This window comes from Monocercomonoides exilis (assembly GCF_001643675.1).
Source record: "Monocercomonoides exilis strain PA203 chromosome Unknown scaffold28-1221067, whole genome shotgun sequence".
Taxonomy (NCBI): domain Eukaryota; phylum Preaxostyla; order Oxymonadida; family Polymastigidae; genus Monocercomonoides; species Monocercomonoides exilis.
The window spans coordinates 321,075-340,690 of NW_027150573.1; the positions used below are offsets into that span (position 1 = coordinate 321,075).

General features: G+C 41.4%; 7 protein-coding genes across 7 annotated transcripts; 4 read left to right on the top strand and 3 right to left on the bottom strand.

The window, feature by feature from the left end:
* The first annotated feature begins 585 nt into the window (after nucleotides 1–585).
* Nucleotides 586–2,550, top strand: MONOS_5004 (putative PIH1 CS-like domain). The gene is made up of 3 exons (XM_067875120.1): nucleotides 586–1,089; nucleotides 1,142–1,207; nucleotides 1,271–2,550. Exons 1-3 carry the CDS (start codon nucleotides 607–609, stop codon nucleotides 2,516–2,518), a joined length of 1,797 nt encoding a protein of 598 aa, XP_067725615.1. The 5' UTR covers nucleotides 586–606; the 3' UTR covers nucleotides 2,519–2,550.
* On the bottom strand, nucleotides 2,543–8,754 carry MONOS_5003 (uncharacterized protein; the record flags this gene model as incomplete). Its single annotated transcript, XM_067875119.1, has 10 exons — nucleotides 2,543–2,901; nucleotides 2,988–3,734; nucleotides 3,821–4,275; nucleotides 4,400–4,524; nucleotides 4,617–6,871; nucleotides 6,999–7,307; nucleotides 7,403–8,164; nucleotides 8,238–8,477; nucleotides 8,541–8,612; nucleotides 8,689–8,754. 10 exons carry the CDS (start codon nucleotides 8,752–8,754, stop codon nucleotides 2,764–2,766), a joined length of 5,169 nt encoding a protein of 1,722 aa, XP_067725616.1. The 3' UTR covers nucleotides 2,543–2,763.
* Nucleotides 8,755–8,886: 132 nt separating this feature from the next.
* Nucleotides 8,887–9,719, top strand: MONOS_5002 (uncharacterized protein). The gene is made up of 3 exons (XM_067875118.1): nucleotides 8,887–9,357; nucleotides 9,424–9,531; nucleotides 9,611–9,719. Exons 1-3 carry the CDS (start codon nucleotides 8,901–8,903, stop codon nucleotides 9,622–9,624), a joined length of 579 nt encoding a protein of 192 aa, XP_067725617.1. The 5' UTR covers nucleotides 8,887–8,900; the 3' UTR covers nucleotides 9,625–9,719.
* A 66-nt stretch (nucleotides 9,720–9,785) lies between these two features.
* On the bottom strand, nucleotides 9,786–11,474 carry MONOS_5001 (Protein disulfide-isomerase; the record flags this gene model as incomplete). Its single annotated transcript, XM_067875117.1, has 2 exons — nucleotides 11,165–11,474; nucleotides 9,786–11,109 (listed from the first exon to the last, which is right to left on the bottom strand). The coding sequence occupies exons 1-2, from the start codon at nucleotides 11,461–11,463 to the stop codon at nucleotides 9,786–9,788; spliced, it is 1,623 nt and encodes a 540-aa protein (XP_067725618.1). The 5' UTR covers nucleotides 11,464–11,474.
* Nucleotides 11,475–11,579: 105 nt separating this feature from the next.
* MONOS_5000 (DNA polymerase alpha catalytic subunit, Pola1) lies at nucleotides 11,580–16,853 on the bottom strand (the record flags this gene model as incomplete). The annotated part of the gene is made up of 7 exons (XM_067875116.1): nucleotides 11,580–11,698; nucleotides 11,789–12,527; nucleotides 12,599–16,149; nucleotides 16,208–16,269; nucleotides 16,319–16,403; nucleotides 16,480–16,605; nucleotides 16,664–16,853. The coding sequence occupies 7 exons, from the start codon at nucleotides 16,851–16,853 to the stop codon at nucleotides 11,580–11,582; spliced, it is 4,872 nt and encodes a 1,623-aa protein (XP_067725619.1).
* Nucleotides 16,854–17,188: 335 nt separating this feature from the next.
* MONOS_16800 (putative 40S ribosomal protein S16-1) lies at nucleotides 17,189–18,084 on the top strand. The gene is made up of 3 exons (XM_067869674.1): nucleotides 17,189–17,257; nucleotides 17,454–17,700; nucleotides 17,779–18,084. Exons 1-3 carry the CDS (start codon nucleotides 17,210–17,212, stop codon nucleotides 17,922–17,924), a joined length of 441 nt encoding a protein of 146 aa, XP_067725620.1. The 5' UTR covers nucleotides 17,189–17,209; the 3' UTR covers nucleotides 17,925–18,084.
* A 131-nt stretch (nucleotides 18,085–18,215) lies between these two features.
* MONOS_4999 (putative methionyl-tRNA synthetase) lies at nucleotides 18,216–19,404 on the top strand. The gene is made up of 2 exons (XM_067875112.1): nucleotides 18,216–18,258; nucleotides 18,342–19,404. Exons 1-2 carry the CDS (start codon nucleotides 18,255–18,257, stop codon nucleotides 19,337–19,339), a joined length of 1,002 nt encoding a protein of 333 aa, XP_067725621.1. The 5' UTR covers nucleotides 18,216–18,254; the 3' UTR covers nucleotides 19,340–19,404.
* The last annotated feature ends 212 nt before the right edge of the window (nucleotides 19,405–19,616 follow it).

A 19,616-nucleotide genomic window follows, 5' to 3' on the forward strand; every position in this document is an offset into this window, starting at 1 on the left:
TTTGAAAAATTCTTTTTGATCTAACCTTAATTTTAATTTTTGCCGGTATTTTTTGCGATGTCCGGTATTTTATACACAATATGTAGTGTAAAAACTGATCAAAAATGGCTTTTATAATATCTAATAAACACACAAACCAAATTCTAAAACACAACTAAAAACATTGGAAAAGAAATTAACAAAACAAAAAAAGTTAAGATCACAACACTCAAAACAAATTTAATTGATAATTCCGAAGCTGAAAACATGTGAGATTGAGGGAAATTCGATTAAAAAAAGAGAAATTCAATAAACCATACATAAATCGATTTGACTGAGTCACATTTTCGCGACTCAGTCAAATCAATCAAGTTCTAATGTGGCTCCTATAGTGTAATGGTTAGCACCTAGGACTTTGAATCCTGTAATCCTGGTTCGAATCCAGGTAGGAGCATCTAATTTTCTCATTTTTGCATTTTGATTAATAAACAATATTGCTGCGATTCGATGAATTCTTTAAAGATTTTTCTTATCAAAGCATTAACATGACTTTCTTCAACTGCAAATCAAATGCAACATTTATGTTAAATTCTTTAACCACTATTATTTTTTTCCTATTTTAGTTTTATGACAAATAAATTACCTGACGATTTTGGAAAGGATTTAACTACGGATGAGAGAAATAGACTTGCAGAATGCTTTAAAAAGAAAGAATTTACTGATTTATTTTTCCAATACATGAAGGAGATTTCAGAACCTGGCGCAAAGGAAGAGTACGATAAAATGATTGCTATGGCAGAGAAGGAGGCAAGAAAGAAAAAAGAGGAAGAAACAATAAAACAAGTTGTTCATCAAAATCCTCCATCAAAATCTAAAAAGAATCAATCAAAACCCAAACAGGAGACGCGAAATAAAAAACAAAAATCCGATGCGCGTGAAACCAAAGATGATAACGGTTGCACGAGCTTCCAAGGAAAGAGAGTGGGTAAACCATCTCAGCAAAAAGTTCAAGCGAATAATCAAAAATCTGAACAAAAAGCAAAAAATGTTACTCTTCCGAAATACAAAATTGTCCACTCTAGCTTTTTTGACATGGGAGATTACACTGAAGTTTGCACTAACTTAACTTCTTTATGAATTTTGCATCTCCAAAAACTTTCAGTCGAAAGACACTGATCTTGTAAGACTTCCCGATCAACTTAAAGCAACATTTGAACTTCCTCTTATTGTATGCTGAAGTGTTTTCTTTTTGAATTTGAATTTGCTCACGATTCATTTGTGCTTTTCTAAGAGTTCTGTTCAAGAAATTGATGTTGATTTGGAACCAAAGCGAGTTATTTTGACTTGTCCACCAGGTTCTGATCCATTAAAAACAAAATCTTCCAATTCTTCTTTATCCAACAATGATTTACCTGACTGTATATATTACGCAGATGTTGAACTTCCATATCCTGTTATTGTTGATAGCTGCAAAGCATCATTTGATAAGTCAACACAACAGTTACTTTTGGTGTTTGGAGTTGACAAAACAGAAGAAGAAAAGAAGAAGAAGCAATTGAAAGAGCAACTTGAAAAAGAACGCAAGGAAATGGAATTGAAAAAAGACGAATCTGATGATGAAGATGAAATATTACAGAAAGATGAAGATGAAAAACAAAACAAGATTATTGCCGAAAAAACAGCTGAACAATCAGTTTCATCAACTGACTCATCCAATTTACAGCAAAAAGAATCTGAACCTTTTTCTTTCAAAAAAACAGATCTTTCGTTGTCTATTGAAAAACCAAATACAAAAGACTTGCCCGAATCTTCAGTCGAATTCACAATCACCATCAAGCCGCAGACCGGAACAATTGACACGAAAAGCGTTGAAATAAGGCCAGAGGAAGATGGAAAGGCTATCCGAATTGATTTTTTGACGGAGAATCCAAGTCAAACACATTCATACATTTTGCAGACGAATAATTCTTCCACTTCTTCACCATCAAATGAATCTTCTTCTTCTTCTTCTTCTTCTTCTTCTTCTTCTTCGACTGCTTCTGTGCAACAAACTCCAAGCAAAATATCTCCTTCTTTTGATATCATTTCAATCCACCCCACAATAACTCCAATTGGTTTGTGCATTGTTGCGTCGACTGCATCGAAGGAGTCTGGGCAAATGCCAACTTCGGGCTTTCTTTCCTCTTCTGGCTCACTTCGCGAGATGCCCACCATCCATCCGCCTCCTCTTTCTCCTTCTGCACAAGCTGTGTTTGACAGAGAGTCACAGAGCTCTGAAGATCATTTTGGAGAAGATGTTGAGAATGGGAAAAACGAAACAAGCAATTCAGTTAATGATAATGGACAATTGAATCAGAAAAATGAGGAGAAAACTCAAAGTAAAGAAGGGAAAATAAAAGGAAAAGAAGAAGAGGAAGAAGAAGAAATAGAGATTGTAACAACAAAAGCAGCTGCGCTTGATGCAAAACGAGACGAACAATTTTCTTCTTTCAGACAGTCTGTGAAAAATAGTTCACTTCTTGATTTAGATGATTTTTAGCACAAACAACAAAAAAACAAATAATTTCACAATATTAATTTTTTATATTCGCGCACACTTTTTCTGTGAATAGCTGTGCAGAATCATCTTTCAAATTTTTAAACACATTCTTGAGATGGTAAAATAAGCAAATGAAATGAGAAACAATTTAAAAAACTGCAAAGAAAAGAACATCCATGAAATGTCATTTTAAAGAAACACCTAAACAATCATTTGCAAAAAGTGCTTTTGACTTCAAGAAATGTTCATCTGGGGCATCCTTTGTAGCAGGCATTCATATGGCTTGTGCAAGAGTCTTGGCATGCTTTGTTTCCTTTGCCGCATGTATTGAAGCACTCTGTAAACTGCTCATCGCAATAATATTCACAGACAAAAGTTGTAAGCTGGGAAAGAAATGAATAAGAAGTATGTTATGAAAAGGAATATTTTTATTAAAACCACTCAACAAAATAATAAAAAAAAAGCACACTATTGCCGAGTTTTGTGTCTGACACGCCTTCAGCAATTTTGAGTGTTTTGTCCAGATTTCGTCGTAGCAGCGAGGATTCTGGATGGACGAGCACTTGTTCATGAGTGTGTCCACATACGGCCCATCTGCCCATCTCTTGCACTCTTCGGGCGAGGCAACCTCGCCATCTCCACTCGACTGCGATGCTGCTGATTGCTGGGCAGTTGGATACCTTTCTTCATACTCCTTACTTTCTTCTTCTTCTTCTTCTTGCTTTTGCTGTGTCGTTTTTCTATCTCTTTCATTCTGTTCAGACAGCGAAGCATCCACAGACTGGCTCTGAAGAGGATTTGCTGGATCATCACCCCCATCGTCTTCTCTCACACACGAGTTGGCACACTGCCTGTAGTTCTTTGCACACCCAGCTGAGCAGTCCTCCTTTCTTGACGTGAGGCAGCTCCCTTCGCACAGCATCTGCTTCTCTCTGCACTCTCCAATGCACTTCGGATCGCCCCTCTCATTCAGACAGAGCGGAATGCACTCCACCTCACCCCGCTGGCACTGCTTCTCGCAGCTCAGCCGGCCATTGCAGCTCGCCTGGCACTTCGCCCGCTCAGCTGCACACACTCTGCTGCACAAGTCCTTCGGCTGCGAGCAGCGCGCCTCGCAGTCGCGTGCCTGTGCCACACACTGCGACTCGCAGATGCTGTTGCCGAGACACATCTCCAGACAGGAATGGAGCGATGCTTTGCATTGGCCCGTGCAGTCCTGTGGAAATTGGCAGATTTAATGGATTATTATTTTGAATGAATTGTTGTCGACTTATTGAAAAATTAAACAAATAAAAAACAAACCAGCTTGACTTCTTTCCCTTCCTCTTCTTTCGGCTTCGATGAGTAGTCTTCAGTGCATTGTGCCTCGCAGCGCCTTCTGCTTCCCATGCAGTCGTCGTGGCAGGCTCTTCCTGCCCCGCTCCTTTCGCATTTGGCAGAACAATCATTGAATCCTGTGGAACACGACGACTGGCACAGCCGAAGCAGCGCTGTCTGTGGAAGAAGATCGCTTTCCTGACTCCATCCGCTTTCAGACGCATCGCTCTGTCCATTCACAGAAGACGAAGTTAATCCTGTGTTTCTGTCACTGTTGGTGTCTTTATAAGGCCCCTTGTAAATCCTGTCGCATAATTCCAGTGAAGTCTTTCGCTTGTTGCGGCACTTGTTGTAGCAGGCATCATATTCACCAGGAGAGTTGATGGTGCTTCCTTCACAACTACGAACACAATCATCGAGTGAAACACCCGTCTCGCCAGCTGAAACAGAACAGTTGGCAATTTTTATTTATTAACATTAAACAGAAACACATTGGAAGTAATTGAATAAAAAAAGATAATAAAAATTGTTTGAAAGAGAATGAACCAAATAAAAGCAACACACTGCACTTCTTCCATCTTTCTGCATTGCTAATCGGTTCTGGTGGATCCTCTCCTGCAGAACACGCCTTTCGACATCTCGAATCTTGTGATCTGCATTCAGCTTCACAGCCAGTAAAGCCAGCATATCTGAAACACAAATAGAACAGAAAAGAATAAATACAAATTGATGAATACAAATAGATATAGAAATAGAGAAAATAAACACAACAGAAACACACTTGCATTCACTCTGGCATCCACGTGTGAGCACATCACAGTATTCGTTGCATCCATCCAGTTGAGCTTGGAAGTCTTCTTCTGAAGAATAGCCAGCAGAACTCGGTTGAGAAGGAGGAGAAGAAGTTGATCGAGGAGAAGAAGAAGACGACGATGAAGGAGAAAGAGGAGAAGCAGGGGTTTTTGGTTGTTTGTTTGCCGTGTTGTCAGCTGTTGGATATCGATTTTGTGGAGAAGATGATGAAGTAGGCTGCGATGATGAAGATGTAACAGAAGAAGAAGAAGGTGATGAATTTTGTGAAGATGCCTTTGGCTGATTCTTTGCCTGTGGAATTCTCGCATTATCTTCGGGAATATCACTGCTGAGTGGAACAGCTGTCTTCTTCGGCTTCTCGTCTGCCTCAACATTTGCTGACAATTCATTCATTTCCTTCTCTTTCTGTTTTTCCTCCTTCTCTTTTCTTTCCTTCTCCTTTGCCTCATTCAGCGCCTTCTCCTTCAGCTGGTGCAGCGCTTTCCCTTCTTTCTCGCACTTCCCCACACACTCCCTCCTTCCTCTCCGGCAGCTCGTTTCACACGGCTGAAATCCATCGCACTTGTCTGAGCAGGACACAAAAGTCGCATCGCATTCTTCTTCACAGGGCGAGTGGATGTGCACATCGCCCAACAGACGCTGCTCTTCGGCCTCGGCTGCCTGCTGTGCCTTCTGTTGTTTGTATTGCGAGTCATCTGAGTGGCAGTCGCGAAGACATTCTTTTCGACTCTGACGGCACACCTCAAAACAGCCATCATCCACACCACCACCACCACCACCTCCTCCTCCACCTCCGTTCAATCTGTCTTTTGATCCTCCTTTTGTTCCTCCTTTTGAACCAGTGCTCTGCTGGCACTTTGCTGTGCACTCGTCAAACGTCGCCCCGCAGACATCTTCACATTCAGCCACAATCTGATCAGCATTTCCTTCTAAACTTCCTTCTCTTTCTCCCTCCACATTCTTGCTGTTCAGTCCGCTGTGTGTTTTTGCATCTGTCTCAATCTCCTTCACACACCCGTCTTTGCAGTCCTTCCTCGCAATTCTGCAGCCCATCTCACATTCTCTGCTGGGATTGCTGCCACATCTTCCCATGCACTTCTCAAATGAGCCATCACACTCACTCACACACGCCTCGTGCGGAGTCGGGGGATTGCGGCAGAGATGCTCGCACTGCTGGTTCAGTCTCCTGCACTGGTCAAAGCCAGCATCGTCGTCATCAGCGATCAAAGCAAGACACGCACTGAATGTGTCGGTGCATTGTGATATACATTGATCGAGAGGAGAAAGAAGAGGAGAAGAAGACGAAGAGGAAGGAGAAGATGACTTCTTATTTGGTTGAGATTCTGACTTTGATGGTGAGGGAGAAGCAGAAAGAGGATCAACTCCGCTTTCGCAGATGGAAATACACGAAAATCGACTGCGGCGACAAGCTTTTTCGCATTCTCTGTCTGCTTTGCATTTGACATAGCATGTTGTGTAGTTGTGCTCACACTTGTCTTCACAGGGCAGTGCCTGATATTCTTCTTCAGTCAGCTGTGGGATAAGCAAGGAATCATCCTCTGACTCGTCTGAAGGGTGAGATGAAAGAGCAGATGGAGAAGAAGAAGAAGAAGAATCAGAAGAAGAAGATGAGGCATTAGTGTTACTGTTAATGCTAGTGTTTGTTTGTTGTTCATCTGGCTGCACTGCGCATTCAACAAAGCAGTTTTCTCCGCTTTCGAAGCATTTCTTTTTGCATTCGTCAGCCATCGTCTTTCTGAGCTGCTCTTCTTTCATTGAAAGTGCTCTTTCACCACTTCTGTTTATGTCAGCTGCAAAAGCAAGAGCCGAATTGTCGCAGTCAGCGCTGCATGTTTCAAAGGACGTCACACAATCCACTTCACACGACGATAGAGAGATCTTTCTGCAGCCAATGACACATTTCTCTCCTTCTGCCTGGCACTGGTCAATACACAACTTAGCAGCAGCTGCTGAGAGAGACAAGGAAGACGCTGAAGACGGAGAAGGTGGTTGTGAAAAAGAAGGCTGGGAGCACATAGCCACACAGCGCTCGTGAGTGACTTTGCACTGCTGCTCACAGGGCGACAAGGCACTCCATCTGACTTGCACGAAGCATTCATTCCCTTTGTCGAAGCAGCGCTGGCGGCAGGAGTCGTCGGGAGTGCTGCAGAGAGAGACACAGCGATCATATTCAGACACACATGTCTGCTCGCCTGGTGTCAGCTGAATGGAAGAAAGAAAAGGAAGAAGGAAGGAAGGAAGGAAGGAAGGAAAGATTGATTGAAATGCAATAATAACGACGATAATGATAATATATTTTTATTCAAATGAATAAATAGTATAAATAAACCTTCAGCTCAGCAGGTGATTTGCACAAAGAGAAGCAGTCTTTGCGCTGTGAAGTGATTGTCTCCAAACAGGACAGATCAGCCTCACCGCATTTTTCGAGTCCCTCTTCAAAAGCAGCATGGCAGCTGAGGTCGCATTGGGACACGTCTTCATCGGGGCTGAATGGACAGCGTCTGACACAGCTGCTTCTCTCTCGCCAGCACTCGCTGTCGCATTCAGACCGCTCGTCTGCGCTGCTGAAGGAGGAGTCGCATTGAGAAGAGCACTTTTGATAGCCCTCGTGGCATCTGGGTGTGCACGGGGTGGTTGGCTGTATGTGACAGAACAAAAAATGAGAATAAATTCAAATGAAACAAAAGATTATTACAATGATAATAAATAAATCAATAAATAAGGAAATTAAACCAAAGGATTGTTCTCATCTACACAGAGATGGCTGCACTCCTTCTTTTGTGCCAGGCACTGCAGCGAAAGCAGCTTGTCGCCGCGCGACGCTGTCTGACACGCTGACTCTGCTCTGCGGCACATCTCATCACACAACTCGTATGAGAATTGGGGGGAATCTTCACTTTGTTCAAGAGTGGGATATCGAGATGGAGTTGAAAATGAAGCATTCTTATTGACAGTAGGCGCAACTGATTGAGTGTTTGTATTAACAGAATTCCATTCCTTAGGAGCAACTGGATCCTGCGCTGTTGACAGCAGCTGTGTTGCCCTCTCTTTCTTTTTTGGATCGCATTTGTGAAAACAGCGCTCTCTGTCTGCGATGCATCGTGTGGCTGCCTCTTCCTTGGAGATGCCTTGGACGAAAGAGAGACAGCCCACAAACACCGACTGGCAGTCGTCAGTGCACCGCGATTGCCCACTGCGATATGCCACTTCTGGCCGGCACAGCTGCTCGCAAACGAAGTGCTTGTTGTCACATTTGGCAAGGCATTGAGAGTCCCCTCTGCAGGAATTGATACACTCTGCTTTCTGTGCCGAGCAATTTGCGGCACACGAGACAGCAGGATGCGCCAATATCTGCTGGATCGCTAAATCCCGCTCTGGGCGGCATTCGTCAATGCATCCGTGACGCATGTGCCAACAACCATCGCGACATGAACGAGATGCACATCTTCTTTGGCAGGTTTCAACTTCTTCATCACAGCGCGTTTCACAAGGAATCTGTTCAACAAAAGGCCATAAAAACATAACAGTAGAATTTCTGATCCAATTGTCTAATCTTTTAAAAACAAACCCCATTTCTATTTGGAATAGTTGCGAACAATTCCTTTGAAGCCTGAAAAAGAACTGCTGCAGATGCTGGAAGAGAAGGATAAGATTTCACATCCTTTTTATGCAAGCATTTATCATGAAGCAAATCACATTTGTGAAAGCAAAATGTTCGCGATGTACTGCAGTGTTCATCTGCATTTCCTTTGTCCAGACAAAGTCGATAGCCAACATCGCAGATATCATAATGATCATTCAGTGCAACCTGACAATAAGAAGTCGAACAATTTTTGAAATGATATAAAGAATTTTTATGAATGTTACAAACTCTGCATGTTAATCCAATTTCGCAATCATCAACGCAGGAAGTGTTTGATTTGCATTGTTTTTGACAGAATTCCTATGTATTCGGTTAAAAAATAAAAAAATTTACATGTACCTCAATAACATCACCATTGAACAAATAATTCACACACAACAGCTGTGAATGACTGCGATGCAAATATATTACTGAGGTAAAATATGCAAATGTGTAAAAACATGGTAAAAGGCTGTCCCAGCACTTCTCAGCGAAAAGAAAAATCACAATAAAAAAGGGAAGGCCTGTGGAAAAAATATGACATGGCCATGTAGTATTTTGACGAGAAAAAATATATGATCATTTGATCCATACCTTTATTATTTATTTATGATCCTGATTTTTCTTTTTGTGGCTTTGGAGCATGCACAGGTCCAAGAAGCATGCTACAATTTGACTAGAACTCGGGGAAAAGCTGTAGTAGAAGGTCCTAACGAGCCAGCTGCACAAAATGCGCCAGATAAAAATGAATTGTTGAATGATTTAAAGCCTTTTTCTAAAGGCGTAATTGGATTTTGCATTGATATTGCAAGTAAATCCGTAACAAAATATAATTGCAGCACAAGTACTGGATATGTAAACGATAATGATGATCCAAAAAAGCAATGCGTTTGCGCAGAAAATCAATCCGTTTCTACTGAGGGTCTTGTGAATTATCCAGGAGTTAAAAATGCAACATGGAAATGTTCTCAAGGAGTGCCTGTTCTATTTGCTACAAATTGTAGTTCAAAAGAAGAAGTTGGAGTAGAATACACTTTTCGGCCAAATCATGGACAATGCATAACATGTTTGTAGATTTTGAAAATTTTGGTGACGGTTGAAATGTATTGATTATTTGTTTTTTATTTAATAGCTGGGCAAGATACAACATGGTTGGCAATTGGTATTGCAATAATTGTTATTGTTTTTGTTTGTGTTTTACTGAGTTGCCTTGAGTGGAAAGTCGCTTCAGAAACTCAAAGTATGAATTTTCTTTATAATCTTTATTATTCAAATAAATTTATCGTTTTTTACTTTTTATTTTTATATCAATTTCAAAGTTAAAAAACTTTGATTTGTTTCATATCGCCATTTTTACTAATTTTCGTTATTAATGTGTTTATATACTCCGCATTTCATCAAAATATAAAACAAGAAAAAATTGAAAAAGTTATATTACAAAAAATGAATACGCAAGGTTAATGAGATGAGTCTTCTGAAGAAGAAGAAGTGCCATTAGAGTTCTTTCTCTCTTTCTTTGGCGGCTTTCCTTGCCTCTTCAAGCAACCTCCTGTCTTCTTCGCGCTGTTTCAATTCTTCTCTGCGTTGAGCTTTTTTCTCAGCCCGTTCCTCTTTGTATTTTCTGCTCTTTTCTTCTTCTTCTTTCTTTTTCTTTTCCTCTTCGTCTAGTGGACGTTCTGGAAGAGGTTGTTCGTCAATAACAAGATCAGGAATGTGTCTTAAGAGAAACTTCTTGATCCGCTCGGGGTAGTTGAAAGTTTCGCATTTGATTGGATTGGACTTATTCTTTGCGGGGAACAAGAAAAGAGACGGAAACGAGCCAATTATGTATTCTGGAGGGTAGTCGTTTGCTGTGGCATCAAAGTCAGCAACCACAAAGTTTGGATTGGAAGCTGTTTCGTTGGCCAAATGCTCATAGTCGAACGCCATCTTCTTGCATTTGTCGCACCAATTGGCGTGGAAGCGTATGAACACGTCTTTTGTCTCATCAAGAACTATGCTTTTGAAGGTATCTCCAACAACTTTCGTCACATTGGATTCCTGAACAGTTGGAATGGGCTCTGAACGAAGGTTCATCTGCAACTTTCCATCCAGATATTTCTGACAAAATTCGATAATTTCATCAGCTTCAATAGACGGGCGAGGATTCTCATCATTCGGAGCATGTGCCCAATGCGCTCTGGCCTTTCCGAAAGGAGATGGATACCAATCCTCAATGGCAAATCCAGGCATGTTCTCAACAGCAATGCCCATCGTCTCTGTCAATTTTGGATTTTCTGTGTGATCAACAATCACAAACAGCATTTTCCCTTTGAAGTGATGCGCCACCTTTGCCACTTGGCGGTTGAGCCAATCTGGCTCCATGTAGTTCATTTTGCAAAAGTAATACCCAACGGGTACGTCTGGACTGCCGTATTTCTTTGTGTTACCCCACCCGAGTTGTTCAAACAGTGGCTGTTTCGCTTCTTCCACCCAGCTAGCCAATTTCTCCTTCTCTATTTCATTTTTATCGTAGACATCTACAGTCTCATAGATTTTGTGGAAAATTTCAATTCGTGTTTTATTTATTGTGCTGTTTACAACTGCAGCCCAAAGATCTCCAAAGACAGGGCTGTCACCTGCAGTTATGAATGACTTGAAATCGCTGCAATTCCTTGAAGGGAAATATCCAATGATAATATGCTCGAAAAATGAAATGGCTTCATCCACTTCTTCGCGATTGTTGAATATGCGCACTCTGCGAAGAAACTTCTCATCAACCCAATCCAAAATACCTTCCTCTGTCTTGTTTCCTTCGTAAACGGATGGAATCTTTTTTCTTGAAAATGATGAAAAATAGTTTAAACAATAAAAAGACAATGAAGCTTGCATACAAATAAATTCTTAACTCTGGAAGATTCTCAAGATTTGCCTTCTGGCAAATCTTTGTATTCTCAACACAATCAACTTCTCCAATTTTCATTCCGTATCTTGCTGTTTCACGCATCGCCTTTTGGAAAATCTTCCGAAAAGAGTCGCTATCTTCATCACCAGGCACATGATAAAGAATAGCCACAGGAAGCTCAGATTTAAATGACTTATAATTCTTTTTCGATAACTCATGAATTTTAGGGATGACAAGAGAGAAAGAATTCTGGAAGAAGAGAAAAACGATGAAAACTTCGAACATCATTTTTTGAAAAACAAAATAAGGGTGAAAAAACAAAAATATTTCGATAAATGCCAAAAAGGGTTTGAAAACCAACTTCTGGCAAAGATGTGAAATGAAAAGAAGTGAATGAAAAGAGACTAAGCTTGAGAGAAAAGAACTCCAAGGTTAACTTTACCAAATGTGCAGTGCGAAATGGCTTCATTTATCAGAGAAAGAACATCTTCAAGTTGGTCTTTGTCGTGATTCACATGAGGAACTAAATAAACAGCATGGGAATAAAAAATGTTAAGTTATTATTTTTAAAATCAAAGAATAAATTTCAAAAATTGATGATGAATGAGCAAACCTAAATGTCCATAGCTTGGATGTTTATAAGGTGTAGGCGTCAACACTTCTCTGAGATACAACAGTTGAATGTAGTGTGCTTCTGCATCATGCAATTGCTTGATTTGTCCCCTGCATGATTTGTCAATGCATGTATTCGAACGAAGATTGAGAGCACCCTGGGCAGCAGTGCAAAGAGGATCATCACAGACAATCGGAGAATTAAAGTGCTGTGCGGCAATTCGACGAAGGAACAGCTGAGCTGCCATTCGCAACTGCGGCATCTCCACCTCGCCCTCTCCGCAGTGTGGGCATCTCAGGCTGAACTCCTTCTGCTGCGCCTCTTCCGCAGACGATGCAAGCGGCGGGAGTGAAATGATGTCTTTGCACAGCATGCACCGCATCGTCAGAGGCACACAGCTGCGAAAGCGTGTCTCCATTCCGAGCAAGTCCGTAGAAACGAATTGACTTCTCCATCCAGTTGCATGTTGAGTCTCACGATATTTTGTCGTGTCCATCCCGAGGCATTCTGCTATCCTCACACCGTCCATCCCATCAACACACTCTGTCAGACGAAGAATGGCTGGGTGGATCTGCTGGGCAAAGTACCAGTCAAGATCTGGCTCGTATTTGTGCTTCAAGCCTGACTGCTCTGAAGAAGAAGAAGGATCAACTTCATATTCTTCTCCTTCGATGTCCATCTGCTGCTGCAGTTTGAATGCTTCTGCTCCTGTTTGTGCAACAAGACTCGGATGATGTGCCTAAATGAACAGGAAAAAAAAAAAAAAAACAAATATATTTTTAATAAAGATAAGAATCAGCAATAACATACTCTCTGAGCCCAGTTTTCTGGGCCTTTGCAGATGATGTATGGAATGGCATCGCCTGGCCGAACTGTCTTTTTCAAGCGCTGCAACTCTAACGCAACAACAACGTGTGGCTGCCCTTTTGGATCAGGATATTCCTCAGGCCGTTTGAAGATGCTTTTGGTGATTTCGAATTCTTTGATGTTCCACTCGCCTGTTCGCAATCGATTGGACAGTCTTCGCAAATAGTCGTCAATCTTCCCACAAACAGAGTCTGCCATCTGCTCCGCCAGCTGCATTTCACTTATTTCCTCCTCCTCCTCTCCTCCTTCACCCTTTTCGCCTTCTTTTTCGTCTCTTGTATCTAACATCATTGAAGCTGGTCGTGTGCTGTTTATTCTGTGCGACTGCTGCTTGTCTCTTTGTTCGTGTCTGCTTGTTCCGTTGTCTCCCAACAGAATCCGAAGCACCTCTTTCTCTGCCTCACGGGTTATGGGACACCAATCACGACGCACAATTTCCAGACCTCTGTACTCCATCTCAAACCTGGCAGTCTCCGGATTTGTGATGGTCGTTTCAAGATCAGTGACTAGCTTCATTGCAGCATACTTCTTCTTTCGCAGCAGAAGCATTGCACTGAAAATGCCATCGATGTCGATGTGCAGAAAGTGCCTGTTTTTGTTGACGAGTGCAGACAGCCTGTTTCCAATCTCAATCACCTGCTTCACAGATGTGCTGTGTGTGTCTATCATCAGTGAATCTGTATCACCATAGATGACATGGTATCGCTCATTCGTCACTGTCTTCACAGCCTCCTGCAGCAGCAGACGACCGTTCCACGTGATCGTCTGCGCCAGACGCTTTGCGTAGAACCGCCCACTCTCAAACCCAAGGCACCCGTACATGCTGTTTGCCACAAGCTTGAAGGCCAGCTGCATTGTATCCAGCGATGCAATCTCTGCCTTCTTCTGCAGGGCGATTTCTCTGCTGTGCTTCAGCAGCGCCATCTGCTTCCGCACTTTCTTTCTTTCTTCAATCAGATCTGCCACAATCTTCGGCAGCACCCCTTCGACTGGCCGGATGGTGATGCTCGACATGTCCTCTTCAGAGTATTGTCCACGTGGCAGTGTTGTGTGGCAGAGGTTCTTTTCTCGAATGATCGACGGATAAAGAGAGTTGAAATCGAGCACCAGAATGTAGTTGTTGTAAAAGCCTCTCTCTGCATCAAGCACAAACCCTCCTTTGTATGCTGCCTTCTTTCGTCTCGCTCTTTTGGATTCTTGTGGCTGTGCCTGCTTCTTCGCTTCTGGCTGATTTGAAAGTGTCATCTTCCTCGTCGCATCTTCCAATGTGAGCATTCCATCGCCTCCTGTTCCATCTTCTATTTCGTCTTCGTCTCGATCGCCTATCTCATCCGCATCTGCAACATCAATTTCTTCTGCCTCTTCTTCGTTTGCTCCATTTCCTCGCGGCTTCTTCTGTGTAACAACTTTACGTGCCTTTGACAACTTAGATAAAATACTTTTTCCTTTGACATTCTTCCCTCTTTCATCCATTTCGTCCGCTTCTTCTCCTTTTTGCTCATCTCCTTCATGTCCACGTACCCCTTCTGTCTGTTCAGACCCTGTATTTGCTGTTCTTCTTGTGTTCTTGTCTGGAAGGATGATTGTTCTATCAGCAGCGAATCTGTGCAGAAGCAGATTTTCCACACGTTCAGCTCTTCCTCCGATGAGGACACGTGCCCAGAGCGTGCCTGTAATGTTTGCCAGCTGCTTTGTGAGTGAAACAACATTCAGAGCAAGCATCATTTCAAAGCTAATCTGAGAGAGGCGCTCGGTGTGCTTAATCATCCGCATGACATCCATCGATGACAGACAGCTTGCTTTCACCAGCGACCCTTCGTACTCTTCCACATTCTTCGACAGAACTGTCTCGGAAAGTGTTGGAAGAGAATAGTTCCGTTCTCTGCGGAATTCCTTCGCAGAAATCGCGACGTCGCACAGAAGTCGCCCAGCTGTTGCAAATTGCACAGCAAAATCGATGTTCCCACCAACAAATGGGAATTTCGCTCTCTTCAACCGCCCAAATTTCTTCATCGTCTCTTCAATCAGCTTCTCGTTCTGCATTCCGAGTGAGCCTGTCCTCGTGTTTGCTGCCCTTCTTGCAGCACTCCTTTGATGATCCAGTCGCTGGATAAACACACCGAGGATGTCGTGGATAAGGTTGAAGCCAACCAGAACATCTGGATCATGCTGACTGATCAGCACAGCCAGATGCGACAGAAGTGCTGTCTCGTTTGGCTCAACATACAATTTGTAGTCTTCGAGATGCGAATCAGACACACCCACAGCCACGCCTGCTGCTTTGTATCTGGTTTGATTGCGCTCATTCTGTTCTTTGGCGCTTCTGCTGGCCACTTGCGCGATGTCGTGTGGAAGTGGTGTGTTGTCTTCACCAACAGGGCAGATGAGTGAGAAAAGAGGATACAAATGCTGCGGAGGAGGCTCCAGCAGCTCATTCGCATCCAATCCAGCAACACCCTTTCCGAGTGACACAGACGACTGGTCGGTGTGGCCATCAGGCACAACTTGGTCATTTACGTGTGCACTCACTACAACAACCTCCTGCTGCTTAGTGGCGCTGTTGATGGATGTCTGCACAGACAGCGTCAGTGCTCTCAAAAGAGGCGGAGGAGGAATGTTCTCCTTCAACACTTCGATGAAGGCAGGATTGGACACACGATATTGGTGCGAGCAGTATGTGTTCAGCAAGTGTGCTTCCCTGATTTTTGGCCCAATGTTGGCGACTGTCAACCAGCAAGGTCCCATAATCTGCTGTGCAACCAGAAAGATTTCAGTCAACTTTCTCTCTGTTCCAAATATGTATGAATAAGTGTTTCCGCTTTTCGGCATCTTCTCGATGTCTGAGTGTGCTGGCACATTCAGTCTGAGATAGCGCCCTTCCTCTGGTGCCTCGTCAACACCATCGAATGGGAAGCGCCGTTGCACCCAGCGCAGTACCGACTCCTTCGCCAGGCTGCCCAATCGACTTCGAATCTCTGCCTCGACTGCTGCCTCCTCAACAGGCTCGTCCTCTCCCGTCTCCATCGACAGTGCAGTTTGACGTGGAAGTACATACAGCTCTCTTCTGATCCCTTCAACACGAATGCTGCCTGAGACTGTTCGCTGAGTGAGCGGATCAACAACCTTCCCAAACAGAAACAGAAGCCCTTCTCTGCCTCGGACTTCTTGTGCATCCAAAAGATAGAACAGAGTCTTGTTCTCTTTTGCTCCTCTTTCGAGCACTGCATGCGCAGAAGACGCTGAAAACGATGCAGCTTGCTGCGGTTTTGGGTTGAATATGTCTTCCTCTTCGTCTTCATCCATCATGTTTGATCCAGGCTCCATCATCGTCTCTGCATTATCGTCAGTTGCACCACCTTGTGATGAAGTCAAAGGCATTGACGAAGACAATGAAGATTCTGATTTCACCATTGGAAGTTTTGTTTGGGTTGTGATTGTGATTCGTTTTGCAGGTGCAGCTGGTTGAATGACAGGAAGAACTTGAGCTGGCTCATCTGAATCAAAATGTTAGTCGTGCACAATTCACAACACCACAAGCAAAAATGATCAAACCTTCAAGTGACATGGACTGTGCTAATGGATCTACTTCTTGATCCCCGGTTTTTCCTTCAATTCTGAAAGTGAAAATGATTACGTAACAAAATTATTAAACAAAATTCAAACCCTTGCTTCAATGTCGATGATATCTGGTCAGCAAACGCATCAAGATCCACATTGGATATTGATTTGCCTCCTTCTGAAACGGGTCCTGTTTGTTGAAATTGCATTTGAAACAAGTTTGATTGTAACAAAATATTTTTTATGAAAATATTTCCAAAGCAAACTGAGAAAATGAAGTGGAACAGCTGAAGGAGGTAATTCCTTCTTTGTTTCAGCTCTTCTACGCGGTACTATCCCATCTAAAGGATTTCCATCTTCATCAACGCCCGATCCAATTCGAACAGGCCTTTCTGTATCGATCAATAAGAATTTACACTTTGTTCAATTATATAAAAACAAAAATAATACCTTTCATTTCTTCTTCATATTCTTTTCTTAAAAAGTATTTTTCTTCCGCAGATAGCTCATAATAACTAATTTCATCTTCTTCTTCTTCAATCTGATCCAGAGGACGAAGACGCCCTTGAATTGTGTCCAACAATTCAGAAAGTGCTTCGTCTGTTTCTGACGTTTGCTGACGACGCCTTAGAGACGCCATGGACACACAAATTTGAACAGAAAATAAATCTTAATGGTCAATGATCAAATAAGTTTCAAAAAGAAAAATTCATCGAACATATGATTTTTGTGAATAAAAATATTTGTTGAATTTTTGTGAAACCGAGAAACAATTATAATTACAATTTCGTTCTTTTCAATCAAAGTTTTTTTTTTCAGTTTCAAAAAGTCAATGATCCTCTTTTTTTTAAATAGAATTTGAATCAATCAACATGAACGCATTTTTGGATGACTATTTCAATGATTTCCGAATCTGTCAATGAAAGATAAAAATAATAAATTTTTGATCTGAAAATCTTATTTAAGGTCTTTGAAACACAAGCTAAATTTCCAGAAATGAGCAAGAAAGCACCCAAGCAGGAAGTTCAAGTATTTGGACGCAAGGTATGCATTATAATTTTTATTTTTTGCGTATCTTGCAATAATTTCATATCGTTTTTTGTATTGTTCATGAAATGTTTCTTTGGTGAACTTTTTCCTCTATTTATTTAATTGCTCAAAACTTTGCTGCATTTATATTTAACATTTCAATAATAAACAAATAACTGAAACTTATTCGTGGTTGACGTTCTTCTTATAGAAAACCGCTGTTGCTGTTGCCCGCATCACAAAAGGCAGAGGATTTGTGAAGCTCAACGGATGTCCAATTGAGTTGGTTGAACCACAAATTCTTCGCTACAAAGTTTTCGAACCATTGCTCCTTGTTGGTCGCAAGAAGTTCTGCAGGATCAACATCCGCTTGCGCTGCAATGGAGGAGGATATGTTTCACAAGTTTATGCCATTCGTCAGGCAATTGCAAAGGGACTTGTTGCATACTATCAGAAATGCATGTGCTTTAATTTATTAATCATGATTTTAATTGAAATACATTATTTTGAAATTTACAAACAAAAAATTTTTTTAGATGTCGATGAAGTTAACAAAAAACAAATCAAGGATACTTTCTTGAAATACGATCGTTCACTTCTTGTTGCTGATTCACGTCGCTGCGAAGCTAAACAATACGGTGGAAAAGGTGCACGTTCAAAGAGAGCAAAGTCTTATCGTTAATCATATTATTTGTTTGGTGTGTTTTGGAAGTGAGCTGTATGAACTTCAATATTTTCAAAACACTTCATGAAGATAAGTTATGAAATTGTTTTCGCATGCTTTCTTGCTTGGTTCATCTCAACTCCAACACGCAATGAATTAAAAAATATTTTATTGAAAATTTGTGATGAATATAAAAATTGAACTTGATTTGTCTGTTAGATTTAAACGATTCGATAATGATGCAATATCATTCAAAATTTGAAGAAACAAAATGAAAAGAAAATCATTGAACATAAATGAAAATTATGCACGGTTTTGATCTAATTTTTATATCCATAAAGTTTTCCGATGGGTGTGCAGTCTATCAGCATTTGCATATTATTGTATTTTTATATGTTCAATTGTTATTTGTTTTCTATACATTTAAATAAAAAGAAAAATCTTTGAAGCAAATTGATTCGATAATTGAAAAATTGGAAGCAGAAACAGGTGCAGAACCAATAAAGGTTGATCCTTCTGATCCTTGGTTTGCAGACAATCTTGTGAAGAGTAAAAATGTATATAAAGTGAAATGCAATGCATGTGGATATTACTACACGATTCCTTTTGAAACAGAATGTCCAATATGTAAATTTAAGCCAGGTAAAAAGCATCCACCATATTTTTATTTAGATCTTGAGGGAATACAAAAAAGGGCAACTCCAGTGAATAGTAAAAAAGAAGAAAAGCCCGAGTCGAGCACTCGTCCCCCACAAGAAAAGAAAGAAAAACAACCTCAACAGCAAAAGGAGAAAAAGCAAAAACAACCAAAAGCTCAGCCTGCACCTGTTAACCCAGAAGTTGTTCAGAACGAAGCATTTTCATTGTGCAACTTCCGAATTGCTCGTCTGACAAATAGTCATAAGCATCCCGATGCTGACAAATTGATAATTGCTGATGCAGACATTGGAGATGGACAAATTCTTACACTTGTAACAGGATTGATTCCACATTATCAGCCACCTGAATTGGAAAATCGTCTTGTTTGTGTTATTTGCAACCTGAAGCCAAAGAAGATGGTCGGAGTTGAAGGACATGTAATGCTCCTTGCCGCAACAGACACTCCAACAGGTAGATGCCAGATACTGCAACCTCCACCAAACTCCCAACCAGGAGATCGTATTTTCCCAGAGGACTTTCCGCTGTTGAAAAATAGAGAAGCACTTCCAGCACCAGAAGCAGAAAGCGACGACGATAAAGAAAAACGACTTCTCCAACTTTATGCAGGAGGAACAGGTGTTGAATCAGCCGAGGTGCCAAAGAGACAATTCGAAAGAGTTGTTGCTGGTTTCAAGATTTTGGGAGAAAAGCCACTGTTTTACGGAAAGCCACTTACGACGGCCCGTGGATACATAACAGCAATTGGAGTTGCAGATAATTCTGAATTCCATTAAATTTTTAATTTTTTATTGAAGAGACTTTTTTTGAAATAACAATATTTATGCTAAAATTTCTTCTATTTTTTAATGATTTTTGCAGCAAATTGCATTGAGCTTTATCCTTCACACAAAAATAAAAAAATTCACCAAAAAAATAATTTGATCGAACCCACGAGTAAAATGAAAACAAATAAAGAAATTTCTTTGTCGGATGAGTTCGAAAAGGTAAAGGCCATATGGTTTGTGCATCATGTGACTTGCTTTTATTGAAGCCGTTTTTAACTGCATTTAC